Genomic DNA, 22,898 nt, shown 5'->3' on the forward strand with positions numbered 1-22,898 from the left:
CAACTTAAACCAATTGAACCAAAGATTAAGAGTGCAAGAATAACCCGACCACCCAAACTATCCAACCCATATAGGTTGAGTTTAGTTTAAGATGTGGGTTAGATTGAGTTAAAAATTTTGATTTTTTTTAAAATTGGGTTGGGTATTGGGTTGGAGGGTTGAAAAATTTGGGTTATATATATATATATATATATATTTATTTATTTATTTATATTTATATTTATATGTATATTTATTTATATTTATATGTATGTTTGAAACTTTGAATTAAGGGATGTTTGAAACTTTGAATGTGCAACAATTTTGATTTTTTTTAAATGAACCATTTTGAACTTTACAAACATTAGAATTTAAAAACGAAATAATAACAACAATAATAATACAATCTTATAACCCAACCTAACTCATATTTTACGGATTGGGTTGGAAACTTAATTCGAATCAACCAAAAAATATGGATTGAGTTGAAAATGTCTCACAATCTAATATGTTTACACAAATACCAAAGATGGTTGGTTGAAGATAAAAGAGTTTGTTGATGTTGGTTTAAGAAAAATCAAAACCAACATTTTAAAAATTTTAATGGCTTATTAAACTGACCTAATTTGACCTATCGATTCACCAATGATGAGTTCATCTTTCTTTGTAATCGGAATTGGTTTAAACATCTACTGAATAAACTATAGTGATTTCGAAGACAAGTTGATCCAAAAATAGACTTGAGGTAAGCATTTGATCTAAATTCGCCCAACACAACCAAAAGAGTATCATATGCGTGAGGTAATTATATTTTACAATTTTACCCTCACAATAAACCCTCGGCGGTTTCGTAGGCTGTCTTATAACGTCCTTTTCACATCGTCAAACTCTGTCAATCTTTGTCTCTCTCTCTCTCTCTATATATTTAGTGGCACTCTGTATTTTAAGCTTTTCTAACTTTCGTTCTGATGAAATCATTCCAAATTCTCTGAAAACTACAAAGGTGTTCAATTGTTGGGCCGAGAGATTAATCCTCCCCTTCCTTTTCGGAGGAGGAACTGGAGAAAATCTAGCCCTTGTTTTTCTTCCCCATTTCAACGCAAAGTAAGGAACTTTCATATTTCAACCTCTTTTTTTCCCCCAAATTTTGATGGGTGTTTCTGTTTGGATGCTGGGAAAATTCGAGAGGGAAAAAGTGGCTCCAACTTTCTGAAGGCCGGAATTTTTGTGGGCCCTCATTGATCGCGAGGCCTGTCTCTCGGAATCCCAACACGATCTCGGGAATTTATGAGCACGATATCCCTTTAACCGATACTTGTAGGACATCCATTTTCCTTCTTGGTTTTCTTGCTCTTAATTTTTGTTTTTTGTCGGGTTAATGCTCTGTTTTTCTGCCGTTTTAATTGTGGGATTTCTATTCTATTCTTCTTTTTAACTCTTGATTGTACTGGGTTTTGTTAATGTTCGAGCTGCATTCGCCTCTTCTTTCTGGTTTAGTGGCTATGTGATTCTCTGGTGTGTTTCTGTTGGGTTTTTGTTCAGGTGGGTATTTTTTATTTTAGCTTGTTTTTAGTCTTGAGGTGGTTTTGCATGGAAACAAAGTGGTTTAAGCCTTTAAGAGATGTTTAATTCATGATTTTATCAATGTGTGTGGAGATTGTCTCATAAAACAATCTATGTGTGTGGAGATTGTCTCATAAAACAATCTATGTCTGCTGGAAATGTTGTTTCTAGCCCAGTTTCTTAATTTTTAAGAAATTATGCAAAGGATTTGACAACCCTATATGTTGTTCTGTTGCCCCTTTCTCTAGTCAATACACAATCGCTTTTGCTGTGAATGGTCTTTTCCATTTCTTTTAACCTTGTGTGCCCTTTTTTTATTTATTATTTTTTTGATCCAGTGGTTGAAGGAGTGAGATGCATGGATCCTACTATTAAGTTAATTTTGCTTCTGATATTCTTCAGAATAGGTTGGTGCCTACCCACCCCTGCCTTATTTCTTTAGATTTCTTTATACAACTTATTTTCTACCATTTTTTACCTCTATGTTTATTCCTTCTCTCTAGTAAAATAATTCAAATCTATAAATATAAATTTGAAGCTCAATCAGATTAGGTCATATTCAACGTTGTATAAATTGGAGCCTTAAAATTTGTAGTATTTTTTAAGATCATGTTTATTGGCGTTTTGCTTCTATTACTGAACTCATTGATGAACTAAGTTCTTTCCATTACATGCCAGCATGTGCTTCAACCATTGAAAAAAAATTTGAACACTGTGAAAGGGTTGTAAAAGATTGGGCCTTATCTTCTCTTCATCAAGGTATCAACAATGATAAACATACATTACAAGATTTACTGTTCTTTCTACATGTTCCAAGAACAGGAGGGCGATCGTACTATCACTGGTAACTTTCAAATCATAAAGTTCAGCGAGTATTGATCACTCAAGTATCAGATTCTTAAGTGTTTATTTGGTTCTCTTCTGTAACTATACAGTTTCTTGAAAAAGTTGTACCCAAGCTCTCAAGAGTGTCCCCGTTCTTATGATAAGCTACGGTTTGATCCCAGGTATAATTTTATGATCCCAAGATTAATTTCATTTCTCCAAGATGATTATCATTCAACTTTTGAAATGTTATGTTTTACTCGCTTTACTGTCGCCTTGATATAAAATAATCACCAACCCTTAGTTGCAAATTGACGTTATGTTTAATTATGATTGTTAAAACTGTGACATGCAACTTAGGTATTACACGATCCTGTTAAATTGGTAGTTGAATTAAAATAACTGGGATGTGGATGCATGAGCAGTTTACCAAAATTTTTAGTTTAGTTAGCGCAGAAGGTTAGCTTATATAGATAAACAATGAAAAAAATGAAACCTGAGTACAGAAAGTTCTGGAGGTCTAATCGAATTCTTAAGAGAACTGAGAATGGCATTAGGAATAGTATGGTGGAAGAACATTGTTTAAAGTTTTTTTTTCTTTCTTTTTCAGTATTATATTTTTTTATTGTTTTTTTCTGGTGGGGAGTAGGGGAAGGGTCCTCCAAAGTATAGTGGGAAACAGATGGAAAATCAGAACCTTGAACTTTTTTTTATTCTTTATTCAAGACCGACTCTTTGATAGTTTTAACTAATTTTGTGCGTTTGTTTGATATTTGAATCTGAATTGCAGCAAGACGAAATGCAGATTGTTAGCTACTCATGATGATTATAGCATGATGGAAAAACTACCGAAGGAGAGGACTTCGGTGGTGACAATTGTCAGGAATCCAGTTGACCGGGTTCTTAGTTCATATGAATTTTCAGTTGAGGTAGCAGCTAGATTTTTGGTACATCCTGACCTAGCTTCTGCAACCAAAATGTCCAAACGTGTGCGTGCAAAGACAAATGGAGTGAGCACGCTGGATATTTGGCCGTGGAAGTATTTGGTTCCATGGATGAGGGGAGACCTATTTACTCGAGTATGTGTCCTGTTGGCTGATCTTGTGCTTCTTAATGATTATTTTCTTTTAACTCAAGTGGGGTGAAGATAAATATAATTAGATCTTGCATTTTAATGATCGTTTGCACTTTCTTGTTTGGTCGGGGAGCTCTGTTTCTTTCTCGTTTGGTTTTCATCGATAGTTGATTAATAGGGAAACAATGGAGGTTTCCACTTCTCTGTTTTTAATTGGAGAGTTCAGGTTTTAAGGCTTGGGAGAAGGGATATTGAGTTTGGAGTCTCGACGTTAGAGGGTTTCTCTTGTAAGTCTTTCTTTTGGCATTTGCTGGATCCCTCTCTCGTTAGTAAGTCTGTCTTGGTTGCTTTTGGAGAAGATTTTGAAGAAAGTCAATTTCTTTTCTTGGCAAGTTTTACTCAGTTGTGTGAATTATATGGACTGATTTCTGAGGAAGTTAAACTTTGGGTATCGGTGTTGAAGACCTTTTGTGGTTGCTCTTTAGGCAACATTGTACTCAGTTGAACCCATTTTCTTTAATGGGGGGCTTTGTGGGTTTGGTTTTTTTGAATTATTCCATTTTTCTCCATAAAAGTAGTTGTTTCTTTATATAAAAAGCTTAGGAGCTGTTTTAGTATGAATCAGAATTTGATAAGTAAAACAAGTTGTATTCATAGTTCGATGCCAAACCCGTCTGGAACTTTGTTTTTTTGGCTTGCTTTGATAGATGATCTTTTCATTTTATTTTATTTTTCTTTGGAACAACTGAAGCTATTTTTCATTAGCTTGTCAATAATGATTTCAACTGCTCAATTTAATAGGAAAAATAGTTGCTGCCTCAAACTAATTTGGAGTAGTGCGTGGCTTTTTGGTTGGAGATGTTAGAATCTAACAACAAATAGTTTTTGTTTTGGCTCTGTTAGTCTATGTGTGTGATCAATTAATCTTGACAATTTTTCTCTCTTATTTACTACAATCTTATAAAGAAATAACTGTTTGCCCACTGTTACGAACAGAGAGATGCTAGAAGACAGAAAGGTTCAAGTGAAGCTAAGAGCGACAGTCCATATGACATGGAGGACATGCTTATGCCACTAAAGGAGTTTGTTGATGACCCCATTGTTCAAGATATTGTTCATAATGGGGCTACTTTCCAGGTAATTTTGAACTAATTTTTGTATTGGCGTGAATAAGACCGACAGTTAATAGTTTTGACTGTTGGTTCTCTACATTTTGATATTTGATGTCATCTCGAGTTTCATTTCACGTAAACATTATGTGCATCTTTTGTTCAAGGGTAGGAGGTGGGAAGTGGAGTTGAAAACTCTCCTCTTTGTGGGGCTCAAGGAGTTAAGCTCATGACTAAAAAACATTAATTCCATGACTTATTAACTTTTTACATGTGGATCCATGACTGAACTCCTCTCCTTGACCCATGACTGAACTTTTTTTTTCCTTCTTTTTTGTTTTTTTTGTAATTTTCCTAGCAATGGTTTTGGTTTTCTCAATATACTCTAAATTCAATGACCTGGAAAATCGGCCAGTTAATTTGATCCTTCACCTGGTTGAGTTTCTGATACCGAATGAATGCTATCTTGTGGCCTTCAAGTAAACGTATTTATACACTTGTTGATGTTTTTGGTACTTTTGGACACCATCAGCTACATGACATTTTTTAAATTCTACCAATTAGATTTTTGTTTCCTTGGTGGGTACCCTGTTATCATGCACCTTTTCATTCTTTTCAAAATGTGATTGACCATTGAAAAGTTCTCAGATAGCTGGATTGACAAACAACTCCTACCTAGCTGAAGCACATGAGATACGTCACTGTGTACAGGAACACAAGAGTCTTGGTCAACATGTTCTTCATGTGGCAAAGGTAACAACCGAAGGTTTCTTAAATTAAAACAGTGGATATATGGACAACTATCTTTCTGATACTTGGCCTCCTTATGGTTGCAATTATGGTAGATGCTTGTAAATCTTGCAGAAGAGGTTGGATGCTATGTTATATGTTGGTCTAACTGCGGAACATAAGGAATCTGCGATGATGTTTGCAAATGTGGTTGGTGCACAGGTGATTTCACAGCTAAAAGATGCCAACTTTAGCGTGGACACTTTAGCCGACAATCAATCAGGTTTATGTTTTGTTTTGTAGCTTTTCATTCAAAGAGGACACTTTTTAATTTAATAGAGACTGTTAATCTTTCATTAATGATTACGTACAAAAGGAGTGGGAGAGCCCCTCTAGCAAAGGGATCAGTAGAAATAAAAAAAAAGTAGGTGGATGTAATCAAGAACATCATCAATATGTCTTCAAGAGTAATTGAAAGTTTTTTGTCTTCCGTCCAAGACCCCAAATGAATTTTGCTTAGTTTTCTTGAAGTTGTGCTTTCACAGATTATTAATAAATGGCCAGCTCCAGTGAAGCTGTATAGTAATTATATTCTGGAGCTTTGCTGAGATTTGAAATTTAGAAATGATTTTTTGTTAGATGAGAATTGCTTTTACCGTTGGAGGGAATTGAAGTCTTTCAAGATTCAAATTTTCCACTCGGATTCTTATTTGTTTAATCCTTTTCCATCCCTAAAAAGATAGTTTCCTTTATTTTTGTTACACTTGTTTTGACCCCATAGTGTGTGAGCATTGACAGTTCCAACAACGATATGTAGATGGAATTAACTTTCAAAACCTGTTCTGGATATCTTTGTAGTTATTTCATATTTGTAACCTTGGCTTATTCCTTTTCTGGATCACGATGGTGAAGATCTTTCTATTCAAGATTACTTTTCCAAAAAAGATAAAAAAAAAAACAAGGAAATGGGAAAAGTGACCCATGAGGTTGAGAAACAAAATGTTTTTAATGAAAGATATGGATACTTATCATATATTCTACTGGGGTAGAATTTTCCCTAATCGTTTTTGGCCCATAATAGACAAGTAGTGGTTATTAAATTGTACTTAGTTGCTTAAGATTCTGCTGGTTGCTAATTTACACTGATTGACAGTTCAAAGTTTACTTGTCTGGCACATGTTTATGGATTGAGTTAGCAAGTGCACTATCTAAACAGACTCCATTCATTTCCATCATTTGGGATGTCTTGCCAATTGGATCTGATTTTTGGTGAAAAAGATCAGTCTGATTTGTATTCACTTGAAAATCCCATGTTATTCTAAATTGATAGCATTTCTGAAGAGTTGTTATTTATTTATTTTTTCACCTTCAATCTAATGGTTGTCTGAACTTCTAATTTTGATGCTGTATAGCTTATTTATCAAGAGAAATGTAGGCCTGCTGTTTGACCAACGTCTCTTTTTAAGTACAGGTAATATCAGCTCTTCGCATTTAGATTCTGAGCTTGAGAGCAATGTTGATCAGGCAAGCTTCTCTTATTGTCTAATCATATACATATACGTAATCGAGGATCTCTATTAATCCATTTTCTTTTACAGAATAATAGTACCTTAGATGAAAAGGCTACTGTCCAAGATGAAAGCGAAGCAAAGAGAGAAAATGTATGTCACCTCAGAAAAATCACATTTCGGCGATTCATATATAGTCAATTAATGATTTTATTAGGCAAAAGGTTTATATTCCTTTATTTCAACATGCCAGATGACTGTTGCAGAACTAATTGAAGTTTATGAAGGGTGCATTTCAAGTCTACTAAAGACTCAATCACGTCGTCGATTTGCTTCTTTAAAGAGGATTTCTCCTGCAAATTTCTCAAAAGAGGTATTCAGTTGAGTTGTTGTCACCAAAAATATTGAAGCCTGACTAGAAAATAAAAGCTTACCCTGAGGGGATCCTTACCCTAAAAGCTTTGCCAAACCATTCGATTTTAAGGCATGGTCCTTTGTGGAAAATTGAATGGGGTTTCTCAGAGGTTTGTATTTGGGATTTGAGAAACATGTGCAGACTTTTAGAGTTTTTTCTGATTGTACACTGTTTTTGAAAAAAAGGGTGATCTTGCTTTTCCAATGAAAAAGAATAGATAAGAAACGATTACCAGTGACATTTCTGTTTTTCTTTCTTAAAATAATATTATCGTGTACAGATTTTAGTAAAAGAGAATTAATAATTTGGTTTCTTACTGTATGTTCCGAGGGTTTCAATTTCCTTTCCATTGAAAAACAATGAAACAAGAAACTTAATACTCGTTATGCCTTTTATCTCTTTAATAGTTTGGAACAGAAATTGTTCCTTAGTTTACGATTTTCTTTTTCTCATTCCTCAATACTCGATTGCAGGCACGTCGTTCCATTTCTGATGAAGTTCTGCAGCAGATTAGAACACTCAATCACTTGGATATGGAGCTTTTTGAGTATGCTCAAGAAATATTTACAATGAGACATGTTCGACTGATGGGGAATATTGATATGAAAGTGAGTCTTTTTGACTTCTGAATTCCTTTTAGATTTCTCTTCCAACTTGAAATGTTGATCAACAATTCTGATGAACACAGGCGAGGCCCCACTAAAAAATAACAGCTATTCTAAGAAACACGAGCACTTTTTTTGGCTAGCGTGTCGGAATCCATGTCCAACATGTGTCAAACATTTGGACACTCGAACACTAGTTGGACATGTACCAAGTTGGACATGTATTGAACATTCGTTAGTTCAACAAATGTGTTATACACTAGTTGTGCAAAGTCAAAATAGGATCAACATTTGGTGGACTTGCATCAAACACTTATTTAGCAAATCAATAAGCATAATAAACCTTGAGAACAAAATACATCAAACTAATTTTTTGACCGAGTTGACTTTGAATTTCCTTCTTCTTTCATGCTATACATTTTGTCTTTAAAAGATGAATCTTTTTCGTGCCCATGTCCTAAATTTTAAAAAATGGCATGTCATGTCCATGGCTCATATCTTAGCCTTTAAATAGTTATACATTCAAGATAATACAAACCATATAACAAATTAAAGTGTAAGCTGTCTCACGCAAATACAACAAAAAATTTGCAGGATGGATCAGAAGGCAAATTTGACCGTCTACATGTGTTCGAGCTATGGAAAATTCCTTCATTAGTAATGCTTTTTATCTTACTCCTTGTTCTCTTCGTATTTGCAAACGCACGGAGAAGAGTATCTAAAGTTAAGGTATAATTGTTGATTTAATTTATCTTTGAAGAGGGAAAGAAAGTCTATGCATCTGTTTGGATTTTAAATTTTTAATTGAATGAACAGTTTTGCTCTTCAATCCTGTTTAAGGAATTATTTATAGTTCTTGCTTACTTGAGATTCTGTTTTTCGGCTCTGATTTTGAAATAGTTTTCTGCTTAAAGGCCGAGACTCTAAGGGTTTGTTTGATTTAAAGTTTGAGGTTTTTACTCAAATAGCCTAATTTGACTTATGTTCGAGGATGTTATCTCCTTTTGCTTCTTTTGCATGAACTTTTAAATTTTTGTTTCTAGTATAGCCCTTCATAAAATATATGTGATTCCTTTAGAATTTGTTTGTTTGATGCAGGTTAGAAATAAGTACTAATCTTTCCACATGAAGCTTACCCTTACCCTTCCAATGTTCATCGATTTTGTACATTTTTTTCAATGTGGATATTTGATTTAAGTTCTAATAATAGAATTAAATAATAATAATTCAAATGTAAACAAATGGTTCTTCAATCTCTATGGATTATTATACGTTTTTGTTTTTTATTTTTTTTTTTATTTTTAATGAAGTACAATAATCCACGGAGATTTAAGTGTATCTTTGGTTGAAGTTCTAATGATTAAAGTGGTTACTACTTTCACATTGTTGAATATGTAAGAAAGAAAATGAATATATTAATGGTACTTATAAACAAAGGTTCATAATATTGAAGTGTTAATATGGAAATATTATTATCCATTAAAATTTTCCAAAAATTGAAGCGATTTTATTTATTTATTCAAATGGATCATGGTTTAATTAGACTATGACTAACCATTTTTTATTATCAGTAAGATAACATCTAGTCTAATCATTACTAATTATGAGTAAGATAATATTTTAGATAGATGTATGTTGTAATATTAAATAAATATATTATTTTTCTCAAATTTTATTTCTTAACGGGGTCTTTTCAAAAATATAAAAAAAGGAAAAATATTTACACCTTAAAGAACAATTCTAAAATCGAAAAAAGTTTGGAGGTCTACCGTGTAAAATATCAAAAATGTTTTGTCAACTACGCTGTCAATAACGCGCGTGTAATATATTTGCAATCGTTTAGATTTGGTTATTATTTGATACGTGATCGTTTAGATATGACTACAATTTATACGCGATCATTTAGATATATTTCAATATATATGCAATTGTGTAGATATGACTACAACACTAATTTATACACGATTGTTTACATATGGCTACAACGCGATCGTTTCGATATGGCTACAAATCGTTTAGATTTGGGGATCCAAATCTAAATGATTTTTTCTTCTTAAATTTGGTACACGATTTTTTTTTTAAATTTTTTTGGTACACGATTGTTTAGATGTATTTACACGATTGTTTACTTTTTTACATTATCGTTTATATTTGGCTACTCCAATTCAAATGATTTTTTTTCAAGATTTTTTATAGACGGTCTTTATTTTTTTACACGATCATTTATTCTTTTAAACGATTGTTTATATTTGGCTACTTCAATCTAAATGATTTTTTTCAAGATTTTTTATACACAATCTTTTATTTTTTTTACACGATCGTTTACATTTGACTACTCCAATCTAAATGATTTTTTTTTTCAAGATTCTTTATACACAATCTTTTAGATTTTGCTATTTTGTTGTACATAGTCTTTTACACAGTCGTTTAGATTTGGTTACCCAAATGTAAACGCATAAAAAAGAAGAAAAGAAGAAAGACGATGGAAAAAAACCGCAGCGAAAAAAAGAAGAGGAAATGTAAAAAGACGATAGAAAGAAATCGAAGCAAAAGGAAAAGAAGAAAAACGATGGAAACATTAAATGGCATAAGAATTGAAAATAAGAAAAATGATGAAAAGAAATCGTAGGGGGAGACGGGGAAGACGAAATAACAGGAGGAAGATGAATCGCGAGGAAGAAAAGAAAGATAGAAGGGCAAACCTGGAATATTTAAAAAATGGTTAACTTTATGGGCATTATTACACGGGCCGTAAATAGTTTACAGTTTTGTTACATCTATGTAAGTTTCCCTTTCTTAATCGTGAGCTTTTTTTATTTAAAAAACAATACTCACATTAATATAACTTTATGGTACTCATACAAAAAAATCATGTGAATTTTATTTTAAAATCATATGTTGATGTATGAAACTACGCAATTCATACGATCGAAGTTTTATTATTAGCGTAACTAATTGCTTTAAAAATAAAATTTGCAAAGTTAGTGGAGATCAAAACTTCTCCCGTCGAACTTTAGAGCTCATTGAGATCTTAAAATTTTGAGAAGAATTTAGAGGAAAGACCTAATTTGCCTATGAAATTTCATAAATATCCTAAATTATGATTTTTTTACATAAGTAGGAATTCATTTATTTTTAAGATGATTTTATCCTTATGATTAACATTAATTAATACCAATTTCGAAATCAAGAATTAATTATTTCCTTAATTATATTATTGTTATCATAATTGTCTAAATTATAATTTCCTTACATATAATTTTAATTAATATGCAATAATTATATTAATCCCAAAACGTTTTCTTATATAAATGCATTTTAATTATAATGAAATAATATATTTTTTAATATGGAAATATTTTTTAAAAATATGCATATACATTTAATTTTTCCCATTTTTTCGTTCGTTGTCTTCTTCTCATCTTCTATACATTTTTTTGTCGGCTAATGTATATCAATTCCTCAACCAATTCTTTTTTATCATTAGCCAGAATATTTATTGATTTTTTCCTTGCCGAAAGTCTACCACCGTCGGAAATTTATTCAACATTTAAAAATTTCTTCAACCGCTAGAAATCCTTCTTTGCCCGAAACTTCTTATTCTATCATTGTGTTCAGAGCTTCACCACCGATAATTTATTCAACGATTCCATCTGCCTTCACATATGTACAATATTGATATATACCTTTGCCTAGGTCTTATAGAATGTGTTAAGAAGATTTGGCTGTAACGAATCATAATGATGTTAAATGAGTTTACCATATAATAATATCGATTATTGAGCGTCATATTGCCCTTGTTCATTCTGTTGGCCCTTTATCTCTTTGTTTGGGTTCATTGTCGTCCAATTCTTTTCAAACTCAAATCCATGATAATGGGGTCGATTTTTTGAAAACATAGATATGTCTAAGGTAGATTCCAAATTTTCTTAAAAGCCCAGGACATGTTTTCAACTAAATCTTTGTTCAAATAGTGCATACAAGCCATTGCTCTTGGAGATAATTTTCAATACGTTATTGTGAAATCAAACAAGGAAGTTATGATTTTACAATGCGCCATTGGAGTTTGCAAATGGTCCTTGCATGCTTCTTGTTGTATTCATGAGGATAGGTCATTATGGGTTCTTACTAGGTTTGATTATGAACATACATGTTCAGTAGATGTTCCATTAACCGATCATAGACAGGCCACCTTTATTGTAATCAAGGACCTAATTAAAAACAAAATATCTTTAGCTGGTTCTAAATTGTCAACTCCCAAAGATATAGTTCATTTCATTCGTGCTGAACATGGTTTAAATATATCCTACCAAAAAGCATGGCGTACTCGTGAGGCTGCGTTGGATGATATTCACAGATCTCTGGAGGACTCCTATAAGATGCTATCCATATTTGCATATATATTGGAACTCAACAACCCATGTATATTAGCAATATACTTATGCATTTATTTCGTTAACATGTTTTTGTCATATGTTCTGATTTTGTTTATGTTGATAGGTTCTGTTGTTGAATACAAAGTTGATACCGATGGTAGATTTCTTTACTTCTTCATGGCATTATCTGCTTCCATTTCTGGTTGACAACATTGTCATCTAGTCATTTCTATTGATGAAACAAGTTTGAAGAATAAGTACGGTGATACTTTGTTATCTGCTTCGACACTTGATGCCAATGATAAGATATTTCCACTAGCCTTTTATGTTGTGGATTCTGAGAATGATTCCTCATGGACATGGTTTTGCAACCAATTGAAGAGAATTATAGGTGGCCAGAATGAGGTTGTCATAGTATCTGATAGGCGTAAAAGTATATGCAAAGCCATAGAGGTAGTATTTCCCAATGTTTTACATTGTATATGCCTTGTTCATTTACTTAGGAACCTAAAGTTGAAGTATAAGAGAATAGTCGATACAGTATTTCGTGCATGTGGGAAGATATTTAATATTGTAGACTTCGAACATAAAATGTATTTGTTGGAATCTTCTGCCCTTGGTATACGTGAGGAGCTTGAATCCATTGGTTTTGCTAAGTGGTCTCGTGCCTACTCACCACGTAGGAGATATGATAAGCTTCCAATATGCTTTAAGTTTACAAAGCTAAAAGTCCTTCTAGGATCCTTGTAAACGGACACAAACGAGATTAACTTACCGAATGATTCCAGATAAGAGTTTAGTTAAAGGATGAATCACTCTTAGATCAAACTTAGAATCTATGGTGGTCTCTCCTAGATCCTAAGACGGCTCACTCCAGAATTAGATTGATCAAAACTAATCCAATGAATCAATTGAACATCAAACTTAAGACAAGATTTAATAGAAAAAACAACACCAAAGGGATTGAATAAGCAAAAGCTTTTTCGTATTCATCATGTTCCTTTTCATGAGCATTACAAGCCTTTTTAAAGGCCAAATGGTCATGGATAGACCAAGGAACTCAAACGTCATTCAAATACACTTAATTGCAAACTGTAGAAAATAAGACCTAGAACTTAAAACTTGATTGCACATCAAACGAGCAACCATTTCTCAAAACTAAAAGATAGAATTGTTTTTAAATTGTCTTAAATATGTGCTATGTAATCCGTTCCTCATAATGGCAACGTTTGACGACCTTGACATCACGAAATCCCATGAGATGCAAGTTGGACAACCAGCTCTTCACAAATTCTGCACACTTTTTTCGTCCCTTGTGTCATCTTCCAAACTACACAACTTTTCCCGTGCCATCTTGACTCCATGCTCTTCTTGACTTGCTGAACTAACATTATACAAAAATTTGGGTTCAAAATTCTCGGTTTCTCATTGTGTATTTGCCAATTTTTGAGCATGCAGTGTGAAAGCCTCTTGTATCTTCTTTGCCTTGCTCTTTGTGATTGGTCCTTCAGGTACATGCAATAGATTATTGATTGAATCCACATCATCCTCCTTTATTTAGAAGGATTTGTCCTCAAATCAAGGTCTTTATTGCCTACATCAAAAGGAGTCAAGTCAACCACATTAAAAGTAGAACTTACATTGTACTCACCTCGTAGATCTAACTTGTATGCATTGTTATTGATCCATTCAAGCACTTGAAAAGGGCCATCTCCCCGTTGTTGAAGTTTTGACTTCCTTTGATCTGGAAACCTTTCCTTTCTTAGATGAACCCAAACCTAATCACCCGGTTTAAAAATCAATTCATTTTTTCCTTGGTTCTTGCGAGTGACTAGCTTTTGATTCTTCTTTTCAATCCTTTATTTGATTTCTTTGTGCAAAGTTTTGATGTATTTGATGAAAAAAATAAAGCACTAGAGACATGCAGCAGCAGAATTTAAAGAATCATGCTTTACTCTATATGCATCTAAACGATTTAGAAGTTAACATGTATCTACCTTGCGATGAACTTAAATGAAGAGATAGGATGGTAAACGATGTACTTACCTTTGTAACTCTCAACTTCTTCTTTGGTCCAAAACTTCTTCTCTTCCTAAAAATCACGAGCAAGAACAACCCCTAGCTGACCTACTATGCTCAGGACCAAGAACGGAGTTGTGGGACTCGGTTATGCGAAGAGAATTTTTTTAAAGAGAAATTGGAGTCAATCGTTTAGGTGTTTTTCCAGAGAAAACCTCATTCTTTTCTCATTCGGTAATGAGAAGTTTTATATGAAATTTACATGTAAATCATTTCATATCTTATCAACACCTAATCAATTCATTAGCTCTTTAATAAAATTAGTGGCTTCAAATTCATAATAATTTGCCACATTTTTCATTAACCGTTAATTAATAAAGTAATTAGTCAAGGGACATTTTGGTCATTTGACTAACTTAAGTAAAAGTCAAACTTTAACTTTTCTTAGTCAAAAGTCAACTTGTTGACTTTTTACTATTTTTCTCGTCTTGACTAATTCTAACCTCCCGAGTATAAATTCTTATTCATTTTTCTAAGATTCAAATCATATTTGAATATAAATCCGGTCAAAGTTCAAAATCAATATGTTGACTTTTGACCGTTTTCTAAACTTTTCAAGCTTTTAAATATGAATCTATATTCATATTTAAACATAAAACTGACTTATATCTTATATATATATATATATATTTGTCGATTTCTCTCTATTATCTTTATTCGAACAATTCGAATCACTTCAACATACTTGTTCTTAGTTGAATCCATATGAGCTAGTAGGGGAACCTAATGGACCTATAGATCATGGACTCTAACGATCTGAGACTAACTGGCTAAACTCTTTTAAACCGACGTTAATCAACATTCGTTAACTAAAGAATCATTCCACTAAAGACTCTTAGCTGCACTCCTCTCACTATAGATATATTTCTGTCCACCTGATATAACCATGATAAGTAAGTCGATCCTTCACAGATTGTTTTTAATCTTGACTGGGTCAAAATACCGTTTTACCCCCGAGATTACATCTTGCTCCTTAAGACCCATTGATCCATTATTGAACAATTGGTTTAAGGTCCAACCTATAAACTAGAATCCTTCTTGGGCCAATGAGAAGGTGGGGCCCTTTGCTCAAGACTTGGATTCAGTCCTTAAGGGAACAACCTATCTACTATCCCAAAAGTAGGTAGGAGTGAATTCCATCTTGCACCCTATGTCCCTAGCTATCCACTTGGCCTTACCCCTGAAATGGGAGGCTTATTGGGCCAGCGATGTTGAGCTGCCCTCACCTATGCAGATCTAAGGATACTACCGAATGAACAGTAGTTCATAGTTAGCTCAGGATTAAGATCAAGTTACCTAGGTCATCATAAATGAAACAGTCAGATAGTTTACGGTGTTATAACTAAAAGTGACTACTTTGTGGTTCCAGTCTTATGCAAACCATTTACATAGGATGCCCCCACTCTCATGTCTCTACATGAATGACTCAGGATTACATCGTTTATACTAACTACGGAGCGGGCTACATCCAAAGTATTTATCTAGAATAAGGCGCACAACCTTATTCATACACTATAGACCATTTGGGCTATTAACTTGAACTTAATCCACGTTTATGTCTCCACATAAAGTTCAAGTATGTATGACAAATTAGTAAATAGCCTCGGGACCTTAAAATTATTGGTTTTAAGATTATAGCATTCAATAATAAATTTTATTGAATAAAATAACAAAGTATGAGTTTTAGGACACAAATTCCAACAGTATTCAGCCCTAGAAGAAGCTGTATCACTAGTAAACATATTAGGCGGCAAAGGTGATAAATCTAGAGGAGTCAAAGGATTATAACTGTACACAACCTCAAAAGGTGAACAATTAGTTGTGCTATGAATTACCCTATTGAATGCAAACTCCATAAAATGTAGAGTCTCTTTCCAAGACTTAAGAATTTTAGAAATTAGTGATCTAAGTAAGACCCCCAAAGTTCTATTAATCACCTCAGTTTGCCCATCCATTTGTGGGTGACAAGTTGTAGAAAATAGAAGCTTAGTTCCCAATTTTTCCTACAAAACTTTCCAAAAATGACTTAAAAATTTAACATCCCTATCACTAACAATAGTTTTGGGAATGCCATGCAATCTAACCACTTCTCTAAAGAAAAGATTAGCTATGTTGGTAGCATCATCGATTTTGTTACATGGAATGAAATGAGCCATCTTACTAAACCTATCAACTACCACAAAAATACTATCATGATGTCTTCTAGTCTTTGGTAATCCTAGAACAAAATCCATGCTAATGTCTACCCATGGTTTAATAGGAACATCTAATGGTGTGTAAAGGCCATGTGGTTGTGTCTTAGACTTAGCCTTCTTACACTTAAAACATTGCTTGCACACTTTGTTCACATCTTTCATCATTTTAAGCTAATAAAAGTGTTCACACAACATGCTGTATATTTTAAATTCTCCAAAATGTCCCATAAGTCCTCCCCCATTAGCTTCGTTCACAAGTAACTCTCTAATGGAACACTTGGGAATACAAAGCTTTCCTTTCCTAAAAAGCATCCCATCAAACACAATATAATCTTGAACATTTTTTCCTTCTAAACATTGTGCATACACATCATAAAATTTAGATTTCTCAACTTTGTACAACTCAATCATGTGTTTAAAACCAAGAACTTTTGCACTAAGGGATGAGAATAAAGCATACCTTCTTGATAATGCATCGGCCACCACATTGTCCTTACCCTTTTTGTAATGGATGACATAAGGAAATGTCTCAATGAATTCCACCCATTTCGCATGCCTCTTGTTAAGTTTAGTTTGGCCTTTGAGATGCTTCAAGCTTTCATGATCCGTGTGGATAACAAACTCTTTTGGCCATAAGTAATGTTGCCAAACTTTCAAAGCCTTCACAAGCGCATGTAGCTCCTTGTCATAAGTCAGGTAGTTAAGTTGAGCTCCATTTAGCGTTTCACTAAAGAACATGATTGGTTGCTTTTCTTGCATCAAAATAGCCCCTATACCTATCCCATTTGCATCACATTCTATCTCAAAAGATTTATCAAAGTTAGGTAAAGCAAGACAAGGTGCTTTGATCAATTTTTCTTTAAGCTCATTGAATGCATTTTCTTGCTTTTCTTTCCATTCAAATTTCACATGCTTTTTCACAAGTTCAGTTAATGGTGAGGCTATGCTACTAAAATCTTTAACAAATCTCCTATAGAAACTAGCCAAACCATGGAAGGATCTTACCTCGGATGCATTGGTAGGAATTGGCCATTCTTGAATAGCCTTTACCTTTCTTCATCAACTTTCACTCCATCCTTTACAACAATGAACCCTAGGAAATTTACTTGTTCTAGACTAAAACTACACTTTTTGAAGTTGGCATAAACTTCTCTTCTCTAAGTTTGAGTAAATTTGTCTTAACATGCAAAATATGATCATTCAAGCCTTTTGAGTAAACAAGGATATCATCAAAGTATACAACCACAAATTTTCCTATGTATTCCCTAAAAAAATGATTCATTAGCCTCATAAAAGTACTTGGTGCATTAGTAAGACCAAACGGCATTACAAGCCATTCACAAAGCCCAAACTTTGTTTTGAAAGCCGTTTTCCATTCATCTCCTACATGCATATGAATTTGATGATAACCACTTTTAAGTTTTATTTATGAAAATAGATTAGCACCATGCAATTCATCCAACATGTCATCTAATCAAGGAATAGGATGTCGATACTTTACTGTTATTTTTTTGATAGCTCGGCAACCAATACACATCCTCCATGTACCATCTTTCTTGGGTACCAAAATCACCGAAAGAATTGAGCAAGGACTCATACTTTCTCTAATATACCCTTTATCCATGAGTTCTTCAACTTGTCTTTGGATCTCCTTAGTCTCGGTTGGATTGGTCCTATAGGCAGCCATGTTTGGAAGAGTTGCACCCAGAATCAAGTCAATTTGATGTTCAATCCCTCTTAGAGGAGGTAAACCCATAGGTGCATCTTCATGTGGGAACATGTCATTAAATTCCTGCAAAAGAGATTTAAAAGCACTAGGCAAACCATCATTAGAGTTAGATTCATTTTCTAAACACTTTCCTTTGCACATAAGTACAAAGTTTGGTGCTTCGAATGAAAACATATTCTCACTTCCCTCTTTCTCATAACCAAACTCACATTCTTTCTTTTTTTCTCAAAATCACTTTTTTTTCTCACTTGAATTGCACTCACCTTTTGTCCCTCACCTTCCTCTCTTTCTTCACTATTCTCTCTTTCTTTTAACTTGCTTTCTTCTCTCCTCTCCTTTTCTTTAAATTTTTTTCTTTTCTTTTCTAATTTCAAATAATCACAATGTACTTCATATGGAGATAATGGTAGCAAAGTAAACTTCCTCCCATCCAAAGTAAAGGTATACTTGTTGAACAATCCATCATGTGTAACTTCTCTATCATATTGCCAAGGTCGACCTAACAAAATATCTCACGCATGCATAGGTACAACATCACAAAGAACTTCATTCTTATATCTTCCCAAAGTAAAAAAAATAAGAACTTGAGAGTTTACCTTTAATTCTCCTTTGTTGGTCAACCATTGAAGTTTATATGGTTTTGGATGTGGATGAGTTGTAAGTTGAAGCCTTTTTACAAGAAAACTACTTACCACATTTGTGCAACTTCCACTATCAATCACCAAGCTACACAGACTTCCTTGAATCAAACATCTTGTGTGAAACAAGTTTTCCCTTTGATCTTCAATTTTCTCTTCCTTGATTTTTACATTAAGTACCTGCCTTGTAATTAGGGATATGGAATTATCATCTTCAATGTACTCGTCATCAACGGGTGTTTCATATTTTTCCTCAAGTTGTGCATCATTTTCCTCACATTCATCTTCCGAATCAATCATGCCATTTCTCACCACCATGACTCTTTTATTGATACAATCTTTACTCATGTGTCCAAACCCTTTGCACTTCCAACATTGCATAGAACTAGTCTTCTCCCTTACCTCCTTTGAAGCTTCAATCTTCTTAGTATTAGAGCTCTCGACCTCCACTTTTTTGACAGCCACAAAATTTCCCCTTGATTTCATTGATTCATTCATATTCACAAAACCATCCTTGTTCCATGTATTAGAACTTGAAAAGGTGTGAGTTTTAGACACATACCTTTTCGAACGCTCCTTTTCTTCCTTCAATTGAGCTTCAATTTTGATAGCATAATGATACATATCTTCCATATTATATGGTGGATTTCTATCAACAAGATGAGCAATTTCTTGATTCAAACCTCCAAGGAACCTAGACATGGTGTCTTCCTCATTTTCTTGGATTCTTGCTCTTCCAATCAAAGTCTCAATCTCTCAATAATATTCAGCAACACTCTTTGTACCTTGCCTCAAAGATTGCAATTTAGTTTTTAAATCTCTTTCATAATGTTTTGGGACAAACCTTTTCCTCATGGATTCTTTGAGTTCTTCCCAAGTTTCTATTGGATCCTCCTCTTTCCTCCTTCTCTTGGACTTGAGATGATACCATTCAGATGCATAATTGGTGAATTCAGCAATGACAAGTTTCATCTTCTTATTCTCACTAAATGTGTTGCAATCAAACACATGTTCTATCTTCCTTTCTCATTGCAAATATGTCTATGAATCCGTCGTTCTAGTAAAAGGTGGAATCTTGAGTTTAACTCCTCCATCTCTATCTTCATGCACTTTTTCCATCCTTCTAGGTTGCATTACATTGACGAGGTTATTTCTTCCTCTACCTCTCATATTTCCTCTACCTCCAAGCTGTCTTTCATGTGCATTTAAGTCAAACATACCTTCATCTTCTTGAAATAGTCGTACTTCCCTTTGTTGTTGTGCCCTCCTTTCTTGTCTTTCTTCCCTCATCAATTCCAACATACCTTGAATTGCTTGAAGAATAGCAACATTTGGATCTATCACTTCCGGAACTTCTTCTCCATCATGCGACATTTTTTTTGTATTTAGTAATAAGGACCTTTCCACACTTCTCACAAAGATTTCACTCAAGGACACTCGTATTTATCACTCAAGGGTAGGCTTTTGGTACTAGGTCAAAGATGTAAGGGTTGGATTTAATTTTGGTGCAATCTTGCTATACGCTTGATATAACCGATTCAAATGATCAACTTTTCACAACCTAAACTAGAGCAACTCAACCTTAAGACCAACAATTACAAACTTTGAACAAACACACAATATAATGACACTAACTTTTGGTGTGCCTTGGATCTTCGAATAAAAATCTTTTTTTTTTTTTTTTTTTTTTTTTTTTCTGATTTTCTGATTTTTTTCTTTTTTTGAATACTTCGAGAGCAAGACAGAAGATTACAAACTCGTATTGAAAGTAAAGATATTTCACCTCTAGAGTCGGCCAAAGGATGTTGGCCAGGGCTCTAATACCAAATGATAAGCTTCCAATATGCTTTACGTTTACAAAGCTATAGGTCCTTCTTGGATCCTTGTAAATGGACACAAACGAGACTAACTTACCGAATGATTCCAACCAAGAGTTTAGCTAGAGGATGAATCACTCGTAGATCAAACTTAGAATCTATGATGGTCTCTCCTAGATCCTAAGATGACTCACTCTCGAATTAGATTGATTAAAACTAATCCAATGAATCGATTGAACATCAAACCTAAGACAAGATTTGATAGAAAAGATAACACCAAAGGGGTTGAATAAGCAAAAGTTTTGTAGTATTTGTCATGTTCCTTTTCACGAGCATTAAAAGCCTTTTTAAAGGCCAAATGGTCATGGATAGACCAAGGAACTCAAAAGTCATTCAAATACACTTAATTGCAAATTGTAGAAAATAAAGCCTAAGAACTTAAAACTTGATTGCACATCAAACGAGAAACCATTTCTCAAAACTAAAAGATAGAATTGTTTTTAAATTGTCTTAAATATATGTTATGTAGTCCGTCCCTCATAATGACAACGTTTGACGACCTTGACATCACGAAATTCCAAGAGATGTAAGTTGGACAGCCACCTCTCACAAATTCTGCACACTTGTTTCGTCCCCTGTGCCATCTTCCAAACTACACATCTTTTCTCGTGCCATCTTGACTCCATGCTCTTTTTGACTTGCTGCACTAACATTATACAAAATACAAATAATTAGCATGTAATATACACATGTTTAAAATACAAATAAAAGAATATAACTATCTAATATACCTCTTGTTCTTCATTTTCTGTTTCATTGTTTCCACCCTGATCAGAATTAAAGTTAGTATGCATAATATACGTACATATATAACTAATATATGGATGAGTTCATAAATAATAATTATATAGAAATTAATAGGAAATCTACCCGCTGATTATTCTCAATCCCTATCAACTTCACCTCGATCATTTGAATTATTTCTATCCCTTTCACCTTCATCATTATTTCCATCTCTTTGTATGGTTTCATTATTTTCCACTATTTCCTTTTCCTTTAACATATTTTTTAGAACTTCGACCTCCAGAATAAGTTTGTCCAATTTCATGTTTAAACATTAATTGTTGGCCATTATAATTTCTTGAAATTTGAGGAAGTATTCAGGAACTTCCTCATTGGATTGCTCAGGTTGCCGTGAGTAGTCACCTCTCTCAAATCTGTCATTAGTTTCCTCCCTCATTTTTGTTTCATTGAACATGTTTTGTTCCACAAAATCATCCTTAGGAAACATGACCTTGTATTCGAACAGTTTCAGAAATTACATTCAGATATCAATTTATACTATATGCATATACATATAAAATATTCTTAGTAAGTATAAAATATACAGTTTGCAATCAAACCTTTTCATGGTTGAGACTCTTTCTGCCAGTTCTTTCCATTCTGGGTGGCTGTTAACTACCCAGTTCAGTATGCATATCTTATTGTCATCAATTCTTTGTGCACAAAATATTGAAGGACCAGTCAATATAGGGATGCACTTATACACCCATACTAATAGAGAGTAAGCAAATCCAGAAATTCCAACAGCTAGTGCATTTGGTTTTTTTTTATAGATTTCTTATTAGAATCGATCAGCACATTGTACCCTATCCTAGCTCATGGATACACATCAAATTGTTTTTTTTATCATCCAGTAGTTTGATGTGTTCCAAATCACATCTGGTGGTGAATTGTTTTCCAAGGAGGAAATTCTCTGAGTATATTTTTGCCATTTTTATTTTATCTTCCTCCTTTAGTTTTTTTATTTATTAAATAAAAATGAAACCCTTGACCTTGATATAGGATCTTCATTCTTGAAGTACTTTGAAAGAAATTTATCCTTCACCTTAGAATTATCTACGGTTGGCAATAGACCAAAATTCAAATCGGTTATTGCCTCGAATTTCCTAATGCCAAATTTCGCTATAGTTCCTTTGAAGTTAAACCACAATTCATCGTCCTTCGTCAATGTACATTGTCGTCTGATTATGTGGTATAGAAGTTGGCTCTGGAATTTGGAGAATTTAAGGTCTAGAAAACTACCAAAAGTCGTATTTCTAAATACTTCTATTTTCCTACTATTTAATTTTCTTTTTATATTTCTAATTACATCTAATCTTGCATGGATGTTTAATTTTTGCCCTCTTGACCATTGACTCCTTTTCAGGATCAATATTGCACCCTGCACACATAATTTGGAGGACAATATCACTA

The 22,898-nt window shown here is 33.6% G+C and overlaps 2 protein-coding genes across 9 annotated transcripts; both read left to right on the plus strand.

Moving 5' to 3' along the window:
• Positions 1-923: 923 nt before the first annotated feature.
• LOC103500982 (protein-tyrosine sulfotransferase) lies at positions 924-9,092 on the plus strand. 8 transcript variants are annotated; one of them, XM_051079788.1, is made up of 15 exons: positions 924-1,296; positions 1,449-1,521; positions 1,881-1,949; positions 2,221-2,386; positions 2,478-2,549; positions 3,158-3,446; positions 4,439-4,579; positions 5,200-5,304; positions 5,416-5,563; positions 6,752-6,804; positions 6,879-6,941; positions 7,042-7,161; positions 7,677-7,811; positions 8,403-8,537; positions 8,907-9,092. In XM_051079788.1, exons 3-15 carry the CDS (start codon positions 1,901-1,903, stop codon positions 8,922-8,924), a joined length of 1,494 nt encoding a protein of 497 aa, XP_050935745.1. In that variant the 5' UTR covers positions 924-1,296; positions 1,449-1,521; positions 1,881-1,900; the 3' UTR covers positions 8,925-9,092. The 8 variants fall into 8 exon arrangements, with proteins under 8 accessions (XP_050935745.1, XP_008462687.2, XP_050935746.1 ...); XM_051079789.1 differs by lacking the exon at positions 1,449-1,521 and having other exon boundaries at positions 930-1,083; positions 5,397-5,420; positions 5,503-5,563; XM_008464465.3 differs by lacking the exon at positions 1,449-1,521.
• Positions 9,093-11,711: 2,619 nt separating this feature from the next.
• On the plus strand, positions 11,712-12,934 carry LOC103502368 (protein FAR-RED ELONGATED HYPOCOTYL 3-like). The gene is made up of 4 exons (XM_008466288.2): positions 11,712-11,720; positions 11,783-12,230; positions 12,309-12,341; positions 12,408-12,934. The coding sequence occupies exons 1-4, from the start codon at positions 11,712-11,714 to the stop codon at positions 12,932-12,934; spliced, it is 1,017 nt and encodes a 338-aa protein (XP_008464510.2).
• The last annotated feature ends 9,964 nt before the right edge of the window (positions 12,935-22,898 follow it).

Source organism: Cucumis melo, chromosome 12, assembly GCF_025177605.1.
Source record: "Cucumis melo cultivar AY chromosome 12, USDA_Cmelo_AY_1.0, whole genome shotgun sequence".
In the NCBI taxonomy this organism is placed as follows: Eukaryota; Viridiplantae; Streptophyta; class Magnoliopsida; order Cucurbitales; family Cucurbitaceae; genus Cucumis; species Cucumis melo.